Raw genomic sequence first — 24,808 nt, 5'->3', positions numbered from 1 at the left:
GCTCTACCTCCTTTTTTTTTTTTTTTTTATTACATTGCTTAAAATCCGGGCTCGCTCATCATACTGCCCATTATTCTCATGCTGGTGAGTGATGAAGTGATGACCAATCAATAGGGGATGGGCAGAGGGTATTTTTGAATGCCATCTTTCAGTGCTATACAACTACAGAACTGTAATAGGTGTTGGTAAATTTATTTGGAGGCGTTTTTTTTTTTTTTTCCAGTTGGGAACTAAGGTCTGTGTGTTTCTCAACCAAGAGTGGTCAACCTTCCAATCCATTCTTGGGCTGTGTTTTGGGAGATGGGGCAAACCTGGAAGGAACAAGTGGCTACACAATAGTGGCAGACACTGAATGTGTCTCGGTTGGATCTCTTTTCTGTTTATGTCTCTTTCTCCAGTGGCAACTGTCATTGGTTCTAAAATTCCTTTGCCCTCGTAGTTGCAACCATTTGAGTTTGGGACTAAAATAAGGCAAGACAAAAAATGGCCTCATCACACAATCTTGGGGGATTCTCACGACATCTGACAGCACACGTGGTACTGGAATATGGATGCTGCCAACGTGCTGGGCAAAATGGACATCCTGAGTATTGTAGAAGAAGAATTGCACCCCTTAGCCCACTGCCACACTTCACAATCGTGTCTCACTTTCAGCACCTGCCTTGCTCCGGAACAATCTGCACTGGAAGAGGAAGTAGGATAAGCTTACTTGGAGAGATGGGAGGGATAACCTGGCTTTAGCAACTTTCACAATAACAAATGTCTGTCACTGAGGTCTTTGTCAGTCACCTTCTGGTTCTGTGCTCTCAGTGTCCTGTGCCATTGTATGTGACATCCTGGCACTTGTGTCTCTTCTCCGGCAAGTGGAAAGATGAGGGCAAATCCTTCCAAGGCTGAAGGGACCACAGGCTGACACGAGGTGGTTGTGATGAATAGGGAAACGGAGGAAGGTACAGGAGTTGCTAACAGTGCTCCCTCCTGAGCCTTCAAGAACAAAGCTTCGCAAGCTGCTCTCCTAGGACCGCACCGATCATATGCTCCCTCCCACCCTGTGGGGACTCTTGGTGAAGTGGCAATGGACAGGCGATAGGAAGGACGGGAGAGTGTGCATAAGGACAGAGGTGGCAGGAGGTGAAGCTGGTTGGGTAGGCACAGGACAGATCACACGGGTGCTTCTAACAGTGCCTGCCACCTACCACATAAAAGATCCCCAACAAATACATTCTGGTTTAAAACCTTGATCCCCAAATACCAAAGCATTGTAAGACAAGCGGGACAGTGTTTTTCTGTAATGGACTGTAAAGAGAAGATGAGTAAATAAAAAGAGATTGAGAAGTGTGTTCTAAGAACACGAGATAAAAGGAACAACAGCTGTACATGGCAGGAATATTCACCGCCCCAGAGGAGTGGGTTTTCTTAGTTGAATGGCCACTTCTCTTTGGCACTCCTCATTTCCCCCTAGACCCACCTGGTATGTTCCCTGTGGCTTTGCAATAATAGACGTTCCATCCCCAAAGGTGGTACAGCAGCTACTGTCCTCGCAGTTGGTGATGATAGTGGCATAGTGTGAGTTTTCTATCCGCATGCACTTCACCTGCCTGGTGACAGTTTGAGGACTTTCAGCTGCAAGCAAATGCAAGGGAAGCAGATCTGACAAGATGCACACATTGGGAAACACGCCTGCCTGCTGAGTTTGCTCCTGTCTCCTGGCCACCTGGACTAGAAGTTGAGACCAAGTGCTGAGAACTCACTCCACAGGGCTGGTGTGTGGCCTACTCACTGTCAATGCAGAGTAATTCTTCCAGAATAACTCTTCCTACTTAATTTAGTGTGCTGTTTTGTTCTCACTACTGTTTTTATTTTGAGAGATTGAAAACACCCAGAAGAGCGTAACAAATAATTTAACTATTCATGCACTCACCAATCAAAATTTACACTTGTTAATAGTTTGCCATATCTGTTTCAACATTCTTCATATGTATATAAGAGAAAAATTACAGGTAAGTTGAAGTTCACTTTTCTCCTTATCTCTGGGTTTATTCCCTTCTCTTGAAGTCGACTTTTATCTTTTCTATAAATATACGAATCAAAATAATGTATCGTCTTCTGTGCGCTTTAAATATGCATACATTACATATTACTGTATGTATCATTCTATACCTACTTTTTTCTACTTGATATCGCTTTGAGACCTTTAGCTATCTTGATATATAGGTGTGTAGGTATATGTGTGTATGTGTGAACTTCATTCCTTTTAACTACTACATAGTATTCTTTTGTAAGAATATACTGCATTGTATGTTTCTATTCCGCTGTTGATGGACATCGATTTCCCAGCATTTTGATATCATACTTGGTGTTGCAAGTAGCACCCTGAACCTGTTTCCTTGTGCAAACAGGTAAAAGTGTTGTTGAGAGTGTCTTTCTACATATACCCAGAAGTGGAGTTAGTGCACCATAGGATATGCACATTTTAAACTTATATTTTTAAATTGCCCTCTCCAGTGGCTCTTTTAATTCTCCCTCTAACCAGTGGGATACGAAGGTTGGTCTTTTCCCACTTGCTTGCCAGTTTTGTTGCACTTAATTTGGCAAGGAAGCATTTAATGCATTAAACAAATAAAATCTGGAATTAAAGAAAGGGGAGTCAGGGAATAATTTGTCTTTAAAAATCTTGTTTAAATTTAGGTTAGGGAAGGCATTATGCTTTTAGAGTCTCTGCCCGGGTTCCTGTTAATTAGCACCTGCAGCTTGTTCTTCTCTCACGCCGTCTCTCTGACAATGAGAGGCATGTTCCGAATTGAAAGAGGACCTTACTGAGGTCACCTCTACGCAAATCAGGTTCCATAAGTATCAACGGAAACACGTCTGAGAGCTAATGTCCCAGGCAATGAAGTCATGATCATTAACTTTTAGTTGCCACCAATCCAGACTATATTTTAGCAGTGAAAATGGAAAAAGGTACTATTACTACCCATCTAGATAGTAATATATAGCCAACTAGACAGCCAGCTGGAGCTTTTATCACTCCCACGTCTGTGGAGGATAAAAAAAAAAAAAAAAAGTAACAAAAGGGCCATAGAGGCCCTGCTCTAGACTGCACGCGTATTCTTTGGTTGAGAGAGTTCTTCAAAAAATTATTTTTCTTATGTGTGGGTTAAAAAAAGCAGTGAGGTTTCTACTCATCTTATTCTAAAGACACAAATAATGTCACATGCTTGAAAAATAAAACTTACTTATTTTGTGATCATCTGGAGGAGTAATATGATCTTCATAAACTTGATAAAAAGTTGTGATTCTGGTACCATCGGCATGATCCACTATCCGAGTACCATCTTTTCTTTCCACAATGACCACTCCGTCTTCTCGAGTTGTCATGACCTGAACATACAAAGGCAGAGCACTATCATTTGGTCAGGTGGTTCATCCCAAGTGCGTTTATTTTTATACCCCATTGAATACCATCAAAATCCTGGTTATCCATTTATAAGCTAAAGTTTGATCTCCTCTACTTGGTCAAAGTTTTGCAACAATCCTGGGAGGCAGGCAGTGCTATCCCTATTTTGTAGATGAGGGAATGTAGGTTTAGAGAAGTTAAGAAATTTGCTCAAGTTCACTCAGCAAGCGCCAGGGCTGGTGTTCGACTAAGGCTGTTTGACTTGGAAATCGATGCTCCTCCCATCATTGTGTATTTGTGAGAAACAAAGTTAACATCAGGACTGGCCTGGCTCTGCTCTGTCTGGGAAAATGACCCCAGGTCCTGCCTCCTTGAAAATTACAGGTATAAGGTGAACATGGTCGGTGGAGGCTGCATTGCTTGCCATGCCATCTCAGTCTAATGTCAGAACAGAACATGAAGATTGGTGGGGAACAGAGGCTGTGGCTTCTCTGTGTTTCAAGCCGATCCACACACTCACAGGCTCTTGTCTGTGGCTGCCAGTCATGTCCCATGTGGGCTGGAGGGGTAAAGGAAGCTGTGCCTGTGGCTTGTTGCTGGGCCCCCCAGTTGGACGAGGGCACCCCACCCATCATGCTGCATTTGCTGCCTTGTGTCCTTCCCTAAAGCAGAGCAAGTACAGGTGCAGATTAAAGCCTGGATGTGCTGTTAGTTTGGTTGTTAATTTTAACTTGTAATGTCTTCTATTCCAGTGGAGAGGGTTACTGTGGAAGATGGATGGAAGGTCTGAGAAGGAAAATAGCTGTTATCATCCAAGGCAGGAAGCCGAAGGGTAGTAACCTGGTCAGCCCCGTATGTCCCAGGTCTGTTCCGACATGGAGTGCCGGCCATGTGCTGTGAACTATGACAGATGCTGGGGGTACGATATTGGATGAGACTAAAGTTTAAGTCCCTATCCTCCAGGAGTTACAGACCAGAAGAAAGACGGTCATTAAGGAAGACCTCGAAGGAGCCCGTGGAGGGATCACTTGGTCAGTGTCTATAGTGAGACTTCTGATGTGGTTTGGCTTCCCCTCTGAGGAAGCAAGGCCAGAGCTTGGTTTGGGTGTGTTGATGCAGGGGAGCAGCACGGGGGATTCAAAGGACCCCAAGAAGCAGAGAGGAGAAGGGTAGGAGGTGAGGCTAGAAGATGAAGGACCAAATTAGAGAGAGCTTTAAACTGTGATTAAGGACTTCAGCCTTTATCCCAAGGAGAGCCAAAGCAGGACTAAAGAGTAGCAGTCCCAGAAAAAAAAATTCACTTAGTCCTGACAAGTGCTTCACTCCGAAAGAATGATCAGGCCCTTACATACAGTAGCTCAATGGTTGACCAGTGAAGCTCTACACCCCCAGTTGCGCGTGCGCGCGCGTGTGTGTGTGTGTGTATGTGTAGTTGTGGCAGATATGGAGATGCTTGGCCTGTATCTCTCTTCAACAGAGGACTTGCTCCCCAACTGTGGGGCGGGGGGCTATCAGCAAATAGCTTCCGGCTCTCAGCTCTTTCCGTGTCTGCCCCAGGTGCAGAGAGATGCTTTGCCTGACTCACAGCTTTCCAGGGTAACTGCGTCCAGTGACTGAGTGAGGCAGGGGCATACCAGTCTGCTTCCTGCTACCAGACTTGGGACACAGAGCATACTGGCTCCTGAGCCCCTGCCAGTTGGTTAAGGCTTTGTCGGGTCTGTGCCACAGCTCAGGTTCTCCCTCTGCCCATTTATGCTTCCTTCCCCCCTTCCTTGCCCGGATGGTGTCCAACTGGCAATAACAGTATTGCAAATTATATCATTGAGTATTTTCTAACTTGTACTGTCCTAACTGTAAGGGACACAGTATTTCACTGAAGAGTCCAGATGGATGTGACAGCAGGTTTGTTAGCTGTGTTTTGATTCAAGTATGTGGCTGTTGGAAGCAGGTGATAATTGCCTTCTTATCTCTTTATAGTAGGCAGAAATCACTATATATGAGAGAAATGCATGCTGTCATTATTTTAGGTTCTTATCATTGGAGCTCTCAGCCAATGTGTTTAATGAGAAATACTGCTGAAGAATATAGTGGTTGAAGTCAGAATGGCTAAAAGTAACAAGTCAGGAAACGACAGATGTTGGCGGGGATGTGGAGAAAGGAGAACCCTCCTACACTGTTGGTGGGAATGCAAGCTGGTGCAGCCACTCTGGAAAACAGTATGGAGATTCCTCAGAAAGTTGAAAATAGAGCTACCCTTTGACCCAGCAATTGCACTACTGGGTATTTACCCCAAAGATACAAATGTAGCGATCTGAAGGGGCACATGCACCCTGATGTATGCACCCTGATGTTTATAGCAGCAATGTCCATAATAGCCAAACTATGGGAAGAGCCCAGATGTCCATCGACAGATGAATGGATAAAGAAGATGTGGTATATATATATACAATGGAATATTATGCAGCCACCAAAAAATGAAATCTTGCCATTTGCAACAACATGGATGGAACTAGAGGGTATTATGTTAAGTGAAATAAGTCAATCGGAGAAAGACAAGTATCATATGATCTCATTGATACGAAGAATTTGAGAAACAAGACAGAGGATCATAAGGGAAGAGAGGAAAAATGAAACAAGATGAAACCAGAGAGAGAGACAAATCATAAGACTCTGAATCTCAGGAAACAAACTGAGGGTTGCTGGAGGGGAGGGGGTGAGAGGGTTGGGGTGGCTGGGTGATGGACATTGGGGAGGGTATGTGCTATGGTGAGCACTGTGAATTGTGTAAGACTGATGAATCACAGACCTGTACCCCTGAAGCAGGTAACACATTGTATGTTAATTAAAAAAAAAAAAAAAAGAGTATAGTGGTCGAGAGCCTGAGCTCTGGAGTAAAGCTGCCTGAGTTCAAATCCTAACTTCACGGATGGCTGGGCAACTTAGGCAAGTGGCTTAACTTCTCTGTGCTCTAGTTCTCTCATCTGCAAAATGAAGGCAACACTAGTATCTTCTTCAGGGAGGCAGTGTGGATTAAGCGAGATAACGTTGGCAAAGTGATTAACATTTAGTCAGTCATCAAGTCAGCAGGGTTAATACTATCTCTTTAGCTAGTAGAGATATTTACATACTATTATTTAGAATTATTTAAACATTACATAACACCACATACCACTGACACTTTCTGGTCATCATATGGTGGGAAAATTATTATTCTCAGTGGTGGGAAGAATACAGTAGCAAGACTATTTACTGAACACCTGATAGTGTTGGATCTGGCCTCAACCTTATCAACTGTTTCAGGTAATGACTATTATCTCCATTCTGTAAATAAGAAAAACTGGATTAGAAGCTTGTCCAAAGTCACACAACCAGTAGGAGTGTGGCTGGGGTTCAAAACCAGGTCTGTGTCACCACGAGGGCAGTGCCCACACCTCTAATTTAGTGGTACTTCATGTCAGGTGTCATGAAAAAACATCCATTTTCAATTTTGTTTCATACAACTGTGTGATTTCTTGGCCCTTATTTCCCTGGTGGCTAAGCACACGGGATCTGGAATGCAACCTTGAGGTTCTGACTCTGCTACTTGCTCTGCGCTTTGGGGAAAGTTATTTAACCTTTCTGTTTTTGCCTCATCTGTAAAATGGAAACAACACAAATCTGTTGTGAGAATAAAAGGAGAAGAGAGCTTGGCAAATAGCGAGCACTCAGTCAATATTATTATTACTGTTGTTTTTATTAATCTGTTAGGTGTCTGATGTTCAACGAATGCTTGAATCCAGGCTCTTGGACATTAGTTCATGCTTCCATAAAATGGTGATAGGTGATAATTAGGGAAATTGAGAGTTACTAAGAAATATTAATCGCATTTGCATATTATGCTAAATAATCTACATCAGGGGCTGAATGAAAGGGAGTTATTTGAAGTGACCAGAAAACCTTCCTGAGATGATATGTACTTTTAGTCTCACAAAAAATACAACTAGCAGACAAGGTAAGAGATTACAAAACTATTTCAGAAGTAGACTAAAGAAGAAAGGAAAACACGTTTGGTTAGATAATGTAATTCATCTCGATAGTGAGCAGTCATTTTGCTTTGGACCAGCAGCACATGGTTATAAACAAGGGTAGGAAGTCCCAAACCCAGATATAAGGCAACTATCCATCATGTCATGGGTACTGCAAAGGGTACTGCAAAGCTCCACATGAGATGTCAGAGGACTAGCTGAGGAATGGAAAGAGCTCAGTTTTCAGTCACCAATAACTGCTTCTAATTGGGATCCAGCACTTCCTGAATGTGTACTCTTGACTGCATTACTTAACTTGCTGAGGCCCAATTTCCTCACCAGTGTAATATAATATTCATTGGTGCGGAGACTGAATGAGATAATGTACACAAAACCCCAACCCCCAAGGGGTGCCTGGTGGCTCAGTTGTTAGGCATCTGTCTTCGGCTCAGGTCATGATACCAGGGTCCTGGGGCCGGGCTCCCTGCTCGGAGGGAAGACTGCTTCTCCCTCTCCCCCTCCTCCTGCTTGTGTTCCTGCTCTCGCTATCTCTCTTTCTGTCAAATAAATAAAATCTTTAAAAAAAAAAACAACAACCCCCTAACTGAAGGCCTGCCCCATAGAAGGTACTATTGTTCATCCCAGGGGTTTGATTTCACATCATAAGCCAAACCATTCTTTTCTTTTCTTTCTTTTTTTTGAAGATTTTATTTCTTTATTTATTTAAGAGAGAGAGGGCACACGAGTAAGGGGAGGGGCAGAGGGAGAGAGAGAATCTCAAGTAGACTCTGCATAAGTGCAGAGCTGGACGTGGGGCTCAATCTCACGACTCTGAGATTGTGACTTGAGCCAAAACCAAGAGTTGGCCATTTAACTGACTGCACCATCGAGGTGACCCCAAACCATTATTTTCTATACCACTCATTTGTCACTTATTCTTAGGCTACAAATCTTTTGTCCAGTTGCTCTGTAATGTTGCCAAATTCTTGAATTATTTAATGTGAGCATCTCCTTAAATATACTATACATTCTTTGAAGTCATGGATCATGAATAAATTTCTAGCACTCATTTCAGTTGCACACAAAGAAATAGGAACAAAGTGTAGCCCCTCAGTTTCTAGAAGATAAGACATACACACAAATATATTCAAGATAAAGAAATATATGACACAATCTTATATGTATTAGATGTGATATAGATATTCATGATCTGTTTCTCATTTCAAAAATTAGTATTTCATGGTACATTTTTCTAATCAAACAAACCACACAAAGGTTTTGTGTTTGCAAAGATGGAGCCATCTGTTCATCCATCCACCCACTATTTACCAAGTAGTTACAGAAAATTAATTATTTGTCAGGTGCTCTTCTAATGTGTTGTTTCAGAACTCTAATGATTTATAAAAATTTTGCATTATACAATAGTTTGCCATACCGTTCCATTGACAGGATCTGTGGCCTTAAAGGATAATAATGGGGTCATGTCTGTTATTCTTTCTAATCCTTTGGTGCCAATCCGATTTCCTTCAGGTGTGGTTGTAAACCAGGTGCCTACACGAACCTCCACAGGAGTTACTCTTTGAACTGTCTCTGGGTGAGGTTCATGGCTTTCATTCTTATGTGCAATTGATGACTGATTTTTGTGACTTTTTCCTGCAGAAGTTCAAGTAAAATCAAACACAATATAATTATAATATCAATTATGTAGATTATTCATTAAGTCTTAACACACTGTAAGCTACCTCAGACACTGTGGCATAGAAATTCTAAGTTGTATTCATCAATTATATTATTTCTCAAGTGGGAAAAATATCTATTCTGGTCAATTTCTATATAATTTTGGGTATTGCCTATAGCTCCCTGGATTCCAGATTTGGGGTTTTGTACCCGAGTTTTTAAAGCTTACCTTTGCTCCGTACCTCAGATTCCTTCTTTTGACTTACTGAACTCTAGCATTTTCCCAGATTTTTAACTCTTCATTCCCCTGATTTTGTCATTTTGTTAGTCTTAGATAGGAGAAAGCTTTCTTTAGCTCTGGATCTGGAGAACTTTACCAACCAGGCATATATCTTTGGCCTTTCACTAGGGGAGAGGATTTGTACAATTCAACTACTACATGGATAATCATTTGACGCATTCCTCCTCCCAACCCACCCCCCCCAACACCATCTATTTGGTAAGGAATACAGAACTGAAAAAACCTTATGGAACTCTGTGAATAATACCTCAATCCCTCTATCATGGATAGATTTGCTCCATTTGTATAAATAATGATGAGTGATCTCTAGATGAGATTGGCCAGTGTTATCAAACCTCAATGATGAGGTAAACGCAGACCCAGAAGCAAATTACAAGCAAAGGTAGTGAAGGATTGTTAACTCTAGGAAGATTCCTCAGATTCAGAGTATGAAATGTGCATCAGAGATGGATCTTGGCCTAAGATGCAGATTTAACTAATGGGAAGAGCCCAATAAGACATATGCAAGAAGCTAAGCTTTACCTTTGCCCAAATTTAATTTGGACTTATTTCTATTTCCAGAGCATTAAAAGAGAACTGATAGACCTAAGGAAATTATTTAGAATGACTCTCAGAGAGTCAAAGTAATAGAAATAATAAAAGAGAGGTAAAATTCTCTAATATATGCAAAAAATGGAACATAAACATTTAAAGAAGTAATTATTGAGAATTTTCCAGAACAAATGAAAGATACTAATCCATAGATTCAATAATCCCAATTTATTCTCACTTGGATAAATAAAAAGAAATCCACACCTAGCTAAATTGTATTGAAATTATAATAAGAAAAATACAGTATTTTCAAGGCAGTTAGATTATCTTCATGGCAACAACAATTAGACTGAGAGCCAACTTTTCGACAGCAACACTGGAAGCAAGAAGAATCTAAGGAATTTTTGTCAATATGCTGGAGAGGAAACACCTATTAATTCAGAATTCTGTACCTAGTGAAATTATCATCCAAGGGTGGGGACAACATAAAGACATTTTCAGAAAATATCTGTTATATAATAAATGGATTAGAAGCTCTGGTTAAAAGGCAAAAATTATCAAACTGAATTTTTAAAATATTCACCTATAAGTTGCTTACACGAGATACATTTAAACATAAACCCCTGAAAGTAAAATAAAGTATGAAAAAGTTATAATGCAAAGGGATTAAATAATAGCTGGTGTGGCTATAATAATATAAGCAAAATAGACATAAGGGCAAAAAAAAAAAAATATTAGAACAAAAAGCCACCGCCTACTGATAAGAAGTTAAATTTACCATAAAGATATCTAAATTTGTAAGTTAATAAAATCACATCCTCAAAGTTTATAAAGAAAAATCTTACAGAACTATTAAAAAGATACAATAATTTCAGAAATAAAGATTAAATTATAAGGAGTAGAGCACTGGATAGACTATTTTACCCTTATTTAAACATACTGCTGGGCGCCTGGGTGGCTCAGTTGGTTAAGCGACTGCCTTCGGCTCAGGTCATGATCCTGGAGTCCCGGGATCGAGTCCCACATCGGGCTCCCTGCTCAGCAGGGAGTCTGCTTCTCTCTCTGACCCTCTTCCCTCTCGTGCTCTCTATTTCTCATTCTCTCTCTCTCAAATAAATAAATAAAATCTTAAAAAAAAAAACATACTTCTGCTACATCAAAAACTAATGATGTACTGTATGGTGACTAACAGAATGAAAAAATAAAAAAAATAAAATACTATTTTCACTCTCAAAAAAAATAAAAAATAAAAGCAAATATTATTATTATTATTATTACTAAAAAAATAAACATACTTCTGCTGAATAAACTGATATAGTAGATTAAAAATATCAGTGAAGTTATACAATAGGGATTGGCAAGTTTTGACCTGTAGAGCAAATATGGCTTGCTGTCTGTTGTTGTAGTCTGTGAAGTAATGCTTCTTTTGACATTTCTATATAATTAAAAAATCAAAAGAATAATATTTTGTGATACATGAAAATTACATGAAATTCAAATTTTAGTGTCCATAAATAAGTTTTATTTAAACCCAATACACCATGCTCACTTAATTATGTATGGCTATTTTCATGCTACAATGGCAGAGGTGAGTAGTTGTGACCGGGACAATATGGCTCATAAAGTCTAAATAAACACTGGGTGTTATACACAACTAATGAATCATTGAACACTGCATCAAAAACTAATGATGTACTAGTAATATGTTGGCTAATTGAATATAATAAAAAAAAATTTTTCTTACCCTTTGCAGAGAAGTTTGCTGAACTTGAAAATAGATTGGATAACACAGCTAACAGTTTTGATCTAACTGTTATAAAGAGAACACTATACTCAATAACTGCAGGATACATGCCCTTTTCAATCATACACAGACTTTTTTAAACACTTGCCCATATTTGGGGCTATACATCATGTTTCAATGAATTTCAAAAAATTAGTTAAAAATCGATTATTAAAAAATCCTAGAAACACTTCATAGTTTTGCAAATATAGAAACATGTTTAAATAACTTGTGGGTCAAAAAGGAAGTCATTATGGAAATTAGAAAATATTTAGAGCTAAAAAAATAATGAAAATACTAAATAGCATGTCTTGTGAGATGGGAGAAGCACTTCTGGAACGGCAAGAAAGGACCTTCAAAAGGCCATTCTTCCAACAAAACAGTGAGAACACTGGAAAAAAAAAATCAAAATCAACTCTATGGGGTGCCTGGGTGGTTCAGTCATTAAGCATCTGCCTTTCGCACAGGTCATGATCCCAGGGTCCTGGGATGGAGCCTCGCATCGGACTCCCTGCTGGGCGGGAAGCCTGCTTCTCCCTCTCCCACTCCCTCTGCTTATGTTTCCTCTCTTGCTGTGTGTCTCTCTGTTAAATAAATAAATAAATAAATAAGCAAATAAATAAATAAATAAATAAAATCTTAAAAAAAAAAAACAACTCTTTCAGAACTCTGGAAATAAACCAAAGAATTGCAACAATCAGCTGAATCTCAGGAAGAACCACTGCTTTGTGGTGTTACAACTTGCCCATCTCCAGCTGTACAGGAGCCTTGAAAAACAGTAGCCTTGGAATCGTAGCAGCTGTGAAAACCAACAGTGTAGCAGCTGCTGGAGGGGGCCAATAGGCCTGGAATTTTCCCTAAAAGCCCCATTCCCAGAGACTCATCATTGTTTGTTCTGAAAATTCCCTGAAAATCCCCACTCTCACCTGAGTCAGAATTCACTCACTATAGGGGGACGGAGCAAGATGGCGGAGGAGCAGGAGACCTGGATTTCGTCTGGTCTCAGGAATTCAGCTGGATAGGGACCAAACCATTCTGAACACCTACGAACTCAAACAGGAGATCGAAGAAGAGAGTAGCAACAACTCTGAACAGAGAAGCGACCACTTACTGGAAGGTAGGGCGGGCGGAGAAGTGAATCCGAGGCGATATTTGGGAGGATAGACGGCGGGGGAGGGGGCCTCCGTCGGCCGCTTCTGGCAAGTGATAGAGCCGCGGGGCACAAATTGGAAATTTTAGAAGTCAGCTCCGCGGAGGGACGTCGCTCCAGTGGCTAAGTGGGGGGTGGAACCCTCGTGGGACAGTGTGGTCTCAGGACCCTCGGGGTCACAGAAAGACCGGGGGTGCCTGAGTGCAGCAGAGCTCCCAGGTATCAGAGCGGGGAAGCCCGCTGCAGAGACGGAGCCGAGGCGCGGGCTCTCAGCTCGGGGTTGCCATAAACTGTGATCCGTGGCCCAGTCGGGCCACTGCTCCTCCAGCAGGGACCCAACAGGCGGCAGATCCGGGGAGACTCCCCTCCCTCACCCGGGAGGAGTGGCGCGGGAGCGCACCGCAGGGATCTGCTGGGTTTAGAGACTCCACACGGGGTCGGGTGCCAGAGATAGAAACGCTCGGTCACAGGCTGGGTGAGCACGGAGTGCGGCCGGAGACCGGGGAGACCGGAGTGACTGACTGCTTTTATCTGGGGGCGCACGGAGGAGCGGGGGCCCGAGTTCTCGGCTCCTCCGGGTGGAGATTGGGAGGCCACCATTTTCGCCCTGGTCCTCCAAAGCTGTACCGTGAGCTTGCAGGGAACAAAAGCTCCTGAGAGCAAACCCGAGCAGCTTGCTTAGCCCGGACCGCCAAGGGCGGGGCAGTTCAGCCTCCGGCAAAGACATTTGGGAACCATGGCAACAGGCCCCTCCCCCAGAAGATCAGCACGAACAGCCAGCAAGCCAAGACCAAGTTTACCGATCAAGGAGAGAGAACAGGAGAACTCCAGTGCTAGGGGAATACTGCACATAGAATTCATGGTTTTTTTTACCATGATTCATTAGTTTTTCAAAGTTAATTTTTTAACTGTTTATTTTTCTTTTTCCCTTTTTCAACCAACATCTTATCAATCCCTTTTTAAAAAAAAAACATTTTTTATTTTTCATTTTTAGAGTCATATTTTATCCCTTCATAGTAGTTACCCCTATTTTTGGCATATATATATAAGTTGTTCTCTCTTTAAAATTTTGAGATACAGATTCTTCTAACAGATCAAAATATACCCTAAATCACAAGTGTATGGCTTTGTTCTAGTCTCCTGCCTGATCACATTCTCTCCCTTTATTTATTTATTTATTTATTTAAATCTTCTTTCTTTTTTCAAACAACTTCTTATCTTATCAATTCCTTTTATAAAATCTTTTATAATTTTCATTTTTACAGTCATCTTCCATCCCTTCATTGTATCGACCCTTATTTTGTACATATATAAGTCTTTCTTCCTTTAAAATCTGAGGAGGCACTTTTTTCTAACAGACCAAAATACACCCAAAATCTAATGTGTGGCACTGATCTATGCACTAGCCTGATCATATTTGATCATATTCTGTTTTTTTGTATTGTTCTGTTTTTGCTTTTATCTTTTTCTTTTTGTTTTTTTTTTTCTTACTTTTCTCTTTCTTTTTTCTTTCTGTCCCTTTCTTTTCCCTGGGTTTCAGGTCTTTTCTGATTTGTATAGAGTATATTTGCTGGGGACGTTGTTAACCTGTTAGCATTTTGTTCTCTCATTCATCTGTTCTTCTCTGGACAAAATGACAAGATAAAAAAAATCACCTCAGCAAAAAGACCAAGAGGTACTACCGTCAGCCAGGGACCTACTCAATACGGACATTGGTACGATGTCGGACCTAGAGTTCAGAATCATGACTTTAAAGATACTAGCTGGGCTTGAAAAAAGCTGGAAGTTATTAGAGAAACCCTTTCTGGAGAAATAAAAGAACTAAAATCTAACCAAGTTGAAATCAGAAAGGCTATTAATGAGGTGCAATAAAAAATGGGGGCACTAACTGCTAGGATAAATGAGGCAGGAGAGAGAATCAGCGATATAGAAGACCAAATGATGGAAAATAAAGAGGCTGAGAAAAAGAGAGAAACAACTACAGGATAACGAGGGCAGAATTCGAGAGATAAGTGGTACAATAAGATGAAACATTAGAATAATTGGGATCCCAGAAGAAGAAGATATAGAGAGAGGGGCAGAAGGTATATTGGAGCAAATAATAGCAGAGAACTTCCCTAATGTGGGGAAGGAAACAGGCATCAAAATCCAGGAGGCACAGAGAACCCCTCTCAAAATCAGTAAAAATAGGTCAACACCCCGACATCTATAATAATAAAACTTACGAGTCTCAGAGACAAAGAGAAAATCCTGAAAGCAGCTCAGGAGAAGAGATATATAACCTACAATGGTAGAAATATTAGATTGGCAACAGACCTATCCATAGAGACCTGGCAGGCCAGAAAGGACTGGCATGATATCTTCAGAGCACTAAATGAGAAAAATATACAGCCAAGAATACTATATCCAGCTAGGCTCTCATTGAAAATTGAAGGAGTGATAAAAACCTTCCAGGACAAACAAAAACTAAAGGAATTTGCAAACACGAAACCAGCCCTCCAAGAAATATTGAAAGGGGTCCTCTAAGCAAAAAGAGAGCCTAAAAGCAGCATAGATCAGAAAGGAACGCAGACAATATACAGTAACAGTCAACTTACAGGCAATACAAGGGCACTGAATTCATACCTCAATAATTACCCTGAATGTAAATGGGCTCAATGCCCCAATCAAAAGACACAGGCTGTCAGATTGGATTAAAAAACAAGACCCATCAATATGCTGTCTGCAAGAGACTCATTTTAGACCCAAAGACACCCCCAGATTGAAAGTGAGGGTGTGGAAAAGAATTGACCATGCTAATGGACACCAAAAGAAAGCTGGGGTGGCAATCCTTGTATCAGATAAATTAGATTTTAAAACAAAGACTGTAATAAGACATGAGGAAGGACACTATATCCTACTTAAAGGGTCTATCCAACAAGAAGATCTAACAATTGTAAATATCTATGCCCCTAACATGGGAGCAGCCAATTATATAAGGCAATTAATAACAAAAGCAAAGAAACACATTGACAACAATACAATAATAGTGGGGGACTTTAACACCCCCCTCACTGAAATGGACAGATCATCTAAGCAAAAGATCAACAAGGAAATAAAGACTTTAAATGACACACTGGAACAAACGGACTTCACAGACATATTCAGAACATTCCATCCCAAAGCAACGGAATACACATTCTTCTCTAGTGCCCATGGAACATTCTCCAGAATTGATCACATCCTAGGTCGCAAATCAGGTCTCAACCGGTACCAAGAGATTGGGATCATTCCCTGCATATTTTCAGACCACAATGCTTTGAAACTAGAACTCAATCACAAGAGGAAAGTCGGAAAGAACTCAAATACATGGACGCTAAAGAGCATCCTACTAAAGAAGGAATGGGTCAACCAGGAAATTAAAGAGGAATTAAAAAAATTCATGGAAACCAATGAAAATGAAAACACAACTGTTCAAAATCTTTGGGATATAGCAAAGGCAGTCCTGAGAGGAAAGTATAGAGCAATACAAGCCTTTCTCAAGAAACAAGAAAGATCTCAAATACACAACCTAACCCTACACCTAAAGGAGCTGGAGAAAGAACAGCAAATAAGGCCTAAACCCAGCAGGAGAAGAGAAATAATAAAGATCAGAGAAGAAATCAATGAACTAGAAACCAAGAGAAGAGTAGAACAGATCAACAAAACTAGGAGCTGGTTCTTTGAAAGAATTAACAAGATTGATAAACCCCTGGCCAGACTGATCAAAAAGAAAAGAGAAATGACCCAAATCAACAAAATCATGAATGAAAGAGGAGAGATCACAACCAACACCAAAGAAATACAAACAATTATAAGAACATATTATGAGCAACTCTATGCCAGCAAATTAGATAACCTGGAAGAAATGGGTGCATTCCTAGAGATGTATCAACTACCAAAACTGAACCAGGAAGAAATAGAAAACATGAACAGACCTATAACCACTAAGGAAATTGAAGCAGTCATCAAAAATCTCCCAGGAAACAAAAGCCCAGGGCCAGATGGCTTCCCAGGGGAATTCTAACAGACATTTAAAGAAGAATTAATACCTAGTTTCCTGAAACTGTTCCAAAAAATAGAAATGGAAGGAAAACTTCCAAACTCATTTTATGAGGCCACCATTACCTTGATCCCAAAACCAGACAAAGACCCCATCAAAAAGGAGAATTACAGACCAATATCCTTGATGAACATGGATGCAAAAATTCTCACCAAAATACTAGCTAATAGGATCCAACAGTACATTAAAAGGATTATTCACCATGACCAAGTGGGATTTATCCCTGGGCTGCAAGGCTGGTTCAACATCCGCAAATCAATCAACATGATACAATACATTAACAAAAGAAAGAACAAGAATCCTATGATCCTCTCAATAGATGCAGAAAAAGCATTTGACAAAGTACAGCATCCTTTCTTGATCAAAACTCTTCAGAGTATAGGGATAGAGGGTACATACCTCAATATCATAAAAGCCATCTATGAAAAACCTACAGTGAATATCATTCTCAATGGGGAAAACCTGAGAGCTTTTCCCCTTAGGTCAGGAACGCGGCAGGGATGTCCACTCTCAACACTGCTATTCAACATAGTATTAGAAGTCCTAGCCACAGCAATCAGACAACAAAAAGAAATCAAAGGCATCCAAATCGGCAAAGAGGAAGTCAAACTCTCACTCTTTGCAGATGATATGATACTTTATGTGGAAAACCCAAAAGACTTCACCCCAAAACTGCTAGAACTCATACAGGAATTCAGTCAAGTAGCAGGATATAAAATCGATGCACAGAAATCAGTGGCATTCCTATACACCAACAAGACAGAAGAGAGACAAATCAAGGAGTCGATCCCATTTACAGTTGCACCCAAAACCATAAGATACCTAGGAATAAATTTCACCAAAGAGGCAAAGGATATGTACTCAGAAAACTATAAAATACTCATGAAAGAAATTGAAGAAGACACAAAGAAATGGAAAAACGTTCCATGCTCATGGATTGGAAGAACAAACATTGTGAAGATGTCAATGCTACCTGGAGCAATCTACACATTCAATGCAATCCCCATCAAAATACCATCCATTTTTTTCAAAGAAATGGAACAAATAATCCTAAAATTTGTATGGAACCAGAGGAGAACCCGAATAGCCAGAGGAATATTGAAAAAGAAAAGCAAAGCTGGCGGCATCACAATCCCGGACTTCCAGCTCTATTACAAAGCTGTCATCATCAAGACAGTATGGTACTGGCACAAAAACAGACACATAGATCAATGGAACAGAATCGAGAGCCCAGAAATGGACCCTCAACTCTATGGCCAACTAATCTTTGACAAAGCAGGAAAGAATGTCCAATGGAAAAAAGTCAGTCTCTTCAACAAATGGTGTTGGGAAAATTGGACAGCCACATGCAGAAGAATGAACCTGGATCATTTCCTTATACCACACACAAAAATAGACTCCAAATGGTTGAAAGACCTAAACGTGAGACAGGAGTCCATCAAAATCCTAAAGGAGAACACAGGCAGCAACCTCTTCCTAGAAACATCGCCAAAGGCAAGGGAAGCAAGGGCAAAAATGAACTACTGGGATTTCATCAAGATAAAAAGCTTTTGCACAGCAAAAGAAACAATCCAAAAACCAAAAGACAACCCACAGAATGGGAGAAAATATTTGCTAATGACATATCAGATAAAGGGCTAGTATCCAAAATCTATAAAGAACTTATCAAACTCAACACCCAAAGATCAAATAATCCAATCAAGAAATGGGCAGAAGACATGAACAGACATTTTTCCAAAGAAGATATCCAAATGGCCAACAGACACATGAAAAAGTGCTCCACATCGCTCGGCATCAGGGAAATCCAAATCAAAACCTCAATGAGATACCACCTCACACCAGTCAGAATGGCTAAAATGAACAAGTCAGGAAACGACAGATGTTGGCGGGGATGCGGAGAAAGGGGAACCCTCCTACATTGTTGGTGGGAATGCAAGCTGGTGCAACCACTCTGGAAAACAGTATGGAGGTTCCTCAAACAGTTGAAAACAGAGTTACCATACGATCCAGCAATTGTACTACTGGGTATTTACCAGAAAGATACAAATGTAGGGATCCGAAGGCGTACGTGCACCCCGATGTTTATAGCAGCAATGTCCACAATAGCCAAACCGTGGAAAGAGCCAAGATGTCCATCAACAGATGAATGGATAAAGAAGAGGTGGTATATATACACAATGGAATATTATGCAGCCATCAAAAGGAATGAGATCTTGCCATTTGCATCCACGTGGATGGAACTGGAGGGTGTTACGCTGAGTGAAATAAGTCAATCAGAGAAAGACATGTATCATATGACCTCACTGATATGAGGAATTCTTAATCTCAGGAAACAAACTGAGTGTTGCTGGAGTGGTGGGGGTGGGAGGGATGGGGTGGCTGGGTGATAGACATTGGGTAGGGTATGTGCTATGGTGAGCGCTGTGAATTGTGCAAGACTGTTGAATCATAGATGTGTACTTCTGAAACAAATCATGGAACATATGTTAAGAAAAAAGAAAAGATAGCAGGAGGGGAAGAATGAAGGGGAGTAAGTCGGAGGGGGAGACGAACCATGAGAGACGATGGACTCTGAAAAACAAACTGAGGGTTCTAGAGGGGTTGGGGGGTGGGGGGATGGGTTAGCCTGGTGATGGGTATTAAAGAGGGCACATTCTGCGTGGAGCACTGGGTGTTATGCACAAACAATGAATCATGGAACACTACATCAAGAACTAATGATGTAATGTATGGTGATTAACATAACAATAAAAAAAATAAAAAAAATTCACTCACTGTAAACAGCCTTATGTTGGGGCCCTTGTTGAAACAATCGGTGGCCATTATTCATCATCTGGCTGTCTCAGGCAGCAATAATAGTTGGGGCAAACAAGAGGCTGACCTCAAAACTTAAAAGGAAAAGCTGGAGAATGAGATGACTGTAGGGACTTTGAAAAACTCTGACATTTTCCTGTGGCCAGATGCATGTGTAGGAATGTACTCATGTCCAGGAAAGACCTGAGAAACACTGAATCTCTCACCTCTGGCTGACCTTGAGGCTAAGGCTAGGGTCTAAACTGTGAGAGTGATGAAGGAATGCCTCAAGAAGCTCACAAATCCCCTTGGCAAAGGCTGGCAGACTTCTTGGCTTGAGGCATGTAAGTAAATCCCCACCTAATCACTAGCTGATCACTAAGCTAACACAGCAGAGACTTTAGTAGCCACACAGGACAAAGGAAAGAGACTTGCAAGAATAAGTTTAGGAAAGTCACTAAACAAACAGCAATAACAGCAAAAACAACAAACAGCAGGGGTTCGGATCTTATTTCCAAAGTTGCTGCAAAGCAAAAAAATTGGAATAAGAAAGTTCAGCAAGATTTCAAGATACAAGGCCAAAATACAAAAATTCAATTGTATTGGTGTACACCATCAATGAACAACCCCAAAATAAAATAATTCCATTTATAATAGGATCAAGAAGAATAAAACTTAGGAAAAACTTAACAAAACAATTGTTAATAATTGTATACTTAAAACTATAAAAAAGTGCTGAATGAAATTAAAGAAGGCCTAAATAAATAAAAAGATGTCCCTAGTTCATGAATTAGAGGCAGTATTAATATGTCAATGCTCTCAAAATTTATCTACATTGTTCATTGGAATCTCTATAAAAATCCCAGCTGCCTCTTTTGCAGAAATTAACAATCTGATCCTAAAATTCATACAGAAATGCTAGAGAACCAGAATAGTTAAAACTACATTTAAAAAGTAAAAGAAATGTGGGTGACTCAAACTTATAAAGCGATAGCAGTCAGGACAATGAGATGTTGGCAAAAGGATAAACGTACAGATCAGTGGAGCAGAAATAAGAATCCAAAAATAAACCTTAACATTTATGGTTAATTGATTTTTGACTGAGGTGCCAACCAATTCAATGGGAGAAATAATTGTTTTTTTAATAAACTCGAAAGAATGAATTTGGACGCCTATCTCGTATCATATAAAAATTATATAAAAATGGATGTACAATCCCCTAATGCAAGAGCTAAAAATTTAAAACTCTTAGAAGAAAATATAGGAATAAGTCTTTGTGACTTGGGATTATGCAATGATTTCTTAGATACAATACCAAAAGTACAAGCAACCAGAGGGAAAAAAACCAGATAAATTGGACTTCAGCAAAATGGACACCATGAAAAGACATCAATAAGAATATGGAAAGATAGCCCAAAGACTGGGAGAAAATATTCACAAATCATGTATCTAATTTGTATCTGATCAGGAACTTGTATCCAAAACACACAAGGTATACTTACAACTCAAAAATAAGACAAATAATCCATTACAAAATTGGGGCAAGGATTTGAATAGACATTTCTCCAGAGAAGATAGACAAATGTTCACTAAGCACATGAAAAGGTATTCAACATCACTAACCATTAAGAAGATGCAAATCAAAATCAAAATAGGATACCACTATTATGCCCACTAGAATGGCTCCAGACAGAAAATAACAGTGCTGGCAAGATTGTGAAGAAATAGGAACCCCCTCATCCATGCTGGTGAGAATAGAAAATAATGCAGCTGCTTTGGAAAACAGTTTGTCGGGTGCTCAAAATGAGAAACAGAGTCACTATTCTAACAATTCCACTCCTGGGTATCTACTCAAGAGAAATGGAAACATACGTTCATACAAAAACTTGTACAGAAATGTTCATATGAACTTTATTTGCAATTTCCCAAAAGTGGGAACAACCCGTATGTCCATCAATTGATGAGTGGATAAACAAAATGTGGTGTATCCATACAACAGAATATTACTCGACCATAAAAATGAAGTGCTGACACAAGTTACAACAGAGGTGACCCTTGAAAATATTATGCTAACTAAAAGAAGCTAGTCACAAAAGGCCTTATACTGTAATTATATATATACTGTATGCTTCTCCTTATATGAAATGTCCAGAGTATGTCAACCCATAGTAACAGAAAGTAGATTGGTGGTTCCAAGGTTCTGGGTAGAGGGAAAAAGAGAGTGTCGACTCATGGGTATGGGTTTTGGGGAGAAGGTGAGGGGAGAGAGGAATAAATAGAGCACAGGTTTCCTCTGACTCCCCCGGGGATGAAATTATTCTGCATGTTATTGTAGTGGTAGATTCACTACATTATGCATTTGTCAAAGCTCTTAGAACTATACAACGCGAAGAATGAACCCTAAAGCAAACTATGGACTTCAATTAATAATAGTGTCTTGATATTGGCTCATCAATGGTAACAAATGTGTTTAAAATAAGGAAAACTGTGAGCCAGGTAGGGAGGAAGTGTAGGGGAATGCTGTGCGTTCTGCTCATTTTTTTCAGTAAACTTAATATTGCTCTTAAAAAGATAGTCTATTAGGGTTTTTTTGTTTTGTTTTGTTTTTGCTTTTAAGTGTATCATCTTGGATGGCTGGGCTTTAAAGAAATCCGGAGCGCACCATGCTGGAGGCAGAAGCCCTTTCGAACCCAGCCGGGCTCTAAGAGAAGTGGCTACTCTTATATCAAGTCCTCTCCCATCAAAAAAGGAGGGGAGGCTTTGAGCTGGGAAACTTGAAAGCAATGAGGACGCTTTCATTCCCTTCAACCAAGAACCCTCAGCTACTGCTAAGGAAAAGTCTATTTCATTAAATTTTGAGTGTAACCAAAAAGGGAATTCAGTTTGCCTCTAAGCAGGGTTACTGGTTCCTATAGGGAGATGTGTGAAATTGACAAAGAAGATTAAATCTTGGTCCCAGATCACCTAAGTCCTATGAGAAACTGAGAAAAATTTGCAATGCAGGTGCCCAGACTCCAATCCCAGCTCTACCACTTAGTAGCTGAGAGACCTCGAGGAAGTTACTTCACCTCTCTGTGTCTCAATTTCCTCATCTGTAAAGTGGAATTATTAAAATATATATCACACAGAGTTGTTATGAGGATTAGCTGATTTAATATTTTAAAGTATTCAGAACTGTGCCTGGTACACAAACACATATCTCCTACATATAAAATCTCTTAAAAATAAATATGAAAATAATGAACATCCTAATAGTAAACGAAGAAAATATGTGAATAGAAAATTCACAAAAAGAAAAAAATTGATAAATGTTTAGCCTCACCAGTAACAAAGAAATGCAAAGTAACATAATAAAAAGATTATTAATTATCCATCAAATCAAATGGAATAAGATTAAAAGAATAAGGAAATCCAGCATTGGCAAGGCTATGAGGAAGCAGATACTTGCATACTGCATTGGAGGTAGGGATGTAAATCGAGAATATCTCTGAGGAGAACAAATTCATAAATTAGATTATGGCAGGCACGGTTGATTGCTTACTCAATAGTTATCCAGCTTCTTTTTTCCCTAATAGTAGTGCTCATCTCCTAAAAAAAAATTCAAAAATGTCAGATGCTTGTTTTCCCAGCCTACGTCCTTGGCCCGGTCTAGTCAATAGGATATAAGGGGAGGTCTGCTGGTGGGGGAAGGGGTGGAATCTGGAAATGTTTTCCTCCCTGACAAAAAGAGACACTTGAAAGTTCTTGTATTCACTCTCTTCGCTTTTTGCTTTGAGAGTTATCATATGAGAACCTCACACCTGGAGCTGGTGTGGCCTTCTCCCAGCTCGCAGCTCGGAGGAAAAGGTCAAGAGAACCAAAGAGATGCCTAGTTAGAACCTTGACATCGCTGGTCTGCTCAACTAGCCCTAAAACAGTGGCCCAGACATTAGAGCTAATGCTGTGTAAGAGTGTATGTTCATTATTTATGACTAAGAGAAAAAAGCAGTTCATGAAACAGTGTGTAATGCTGTGATTCAATTAAGATGTATACGTATGTATATATGTGAACTTACATGAGCATATTCATAGAAAAGATGAGAAGTATAAGATTTATTACATCCATTATAAATTGAGAAGCTTCAATTATTACCTTTCTTTGGAATGACAGTCTCAGATGGTGCTGTTTCTGACTTTTGCTGAGAAACTGTGTCCATCAAGTCTCCGCTAGGAGGGCTTGGTGGCATTTCAACAGGAGGAAAAACAGGACCTGAATCAGGACTACTGCTCACAGCACCATCTGCAAAGAGAACCTGAAGGAAAAGCAGAAATTCTTACATTCTCAGAAGCAAGAAAGAGGCTGGTTAACATTTAACACTGTGTATCAAACTGGTAGAGGTTGAAATTAATCCGAAGGAAAAATGCTGTTTGCAGACCTCCAGACTCAGCACAAAGCATATTATAGGATGGTAGCTTTGGAGCTCAGAGACTATAGTTTAATAACGAGCATGATAATATTATTTAATGTTTTCTGTTTACCTTCTATTTTGTTTCTTTTCTTTTTATTTCTTGTCTTTTATTGGATTGACTTGAATTTTTATCTTTTTACATTTATTTGTTTAATTTTTATTTGCTCCATTCTATGCAACTAGAAAATTACCCACTCTATTTCAATTTATATAATGAGTACATTTAACATTTTATTACATATTTAAATGTTTAGTCTCTATCAACATCTATCTCTAGAATGTGTCTTGTCTACAGGTATTATCAGTACATCCATCCAGACCAGTATCTATAACCTACCAATGAACATGACAAGAACCCCCACGAGTGCTGCTAATGAGAAATCTAACGTCCATCCAGTTCTCATTCTATAGTAGGTAACTGGTTTCCTTTAGGAAGCTCTGGGATTGTCTATCTGTGCAGTTCCAAAATTGCACTATGACATATCTAGATGATCTTTTAAAGATAATTAGTATCAATCCTGCTTGGCACTTGGGTGTCCTGTTTAATCCGAAGTTGTTTTTTTGTTTTTTAACTCTGGGAGAATTCCCTTGATTATTTCTTTCATTATTTTCCCCCTTCTCTCCCACTATTTTCTTCTCCTGG

At 39.9% G+C, this 24,808-nt stretch overlaps 1 protein-coding gene across 1 annotated transcript in view; it reads right to left on the bottom strand.

Moving 5' to 3' along the window:
• Positions 1–24,808, bottom strand: part of SPAG17 (sperm associated antigen 17) — a 218,652-nt gene that overhangs the window by 43,057 nt on the left and 150,787 nt on the right. Inside the window, exons 29-32 of the mRNA XM_088022251.1 lie at positions 23,850–24,009; positions 8,837–9,054; positions 3,237–3,381; positions 1,469–1,623 (exon numbers count right to left, since the gene is read on the bottom strand). Of these exons, the coding sequence (XP_087878377.1) occupies positions 1,469–1,623; positions 3,237–3,381; positions 8,837–9,054; positions 23,850–24,009 (678 nt within the window). The remainder of the gene's footprint in view (positions 1–1,468; positions 1,624–3,236; positions 3,382–8,836; positions 9,055–23,849; positions 24,010–24,808) is intronic.

This window comes from Eumetopias jubatus, unplaced genomic scaffold, assembly GCF_037043125.1.
Source record: "Eumetopias jubatus isolate StellerSeaLion01/CBP00866 unplaced genomic scaffold, mEumJub1_p1.0 scaffold_4, whole genome shotgun sequence".
NCBI lineage: Eukaryota > Metazoa > Chordata > Mammalia > Carnivora > Otariidae > Eumetopias > Eumetopias jubatus.
Note: the sequence above shows the minus strand (reverse complement) of the source record. Positions and strands in the feature narration are given on the sequence as shown.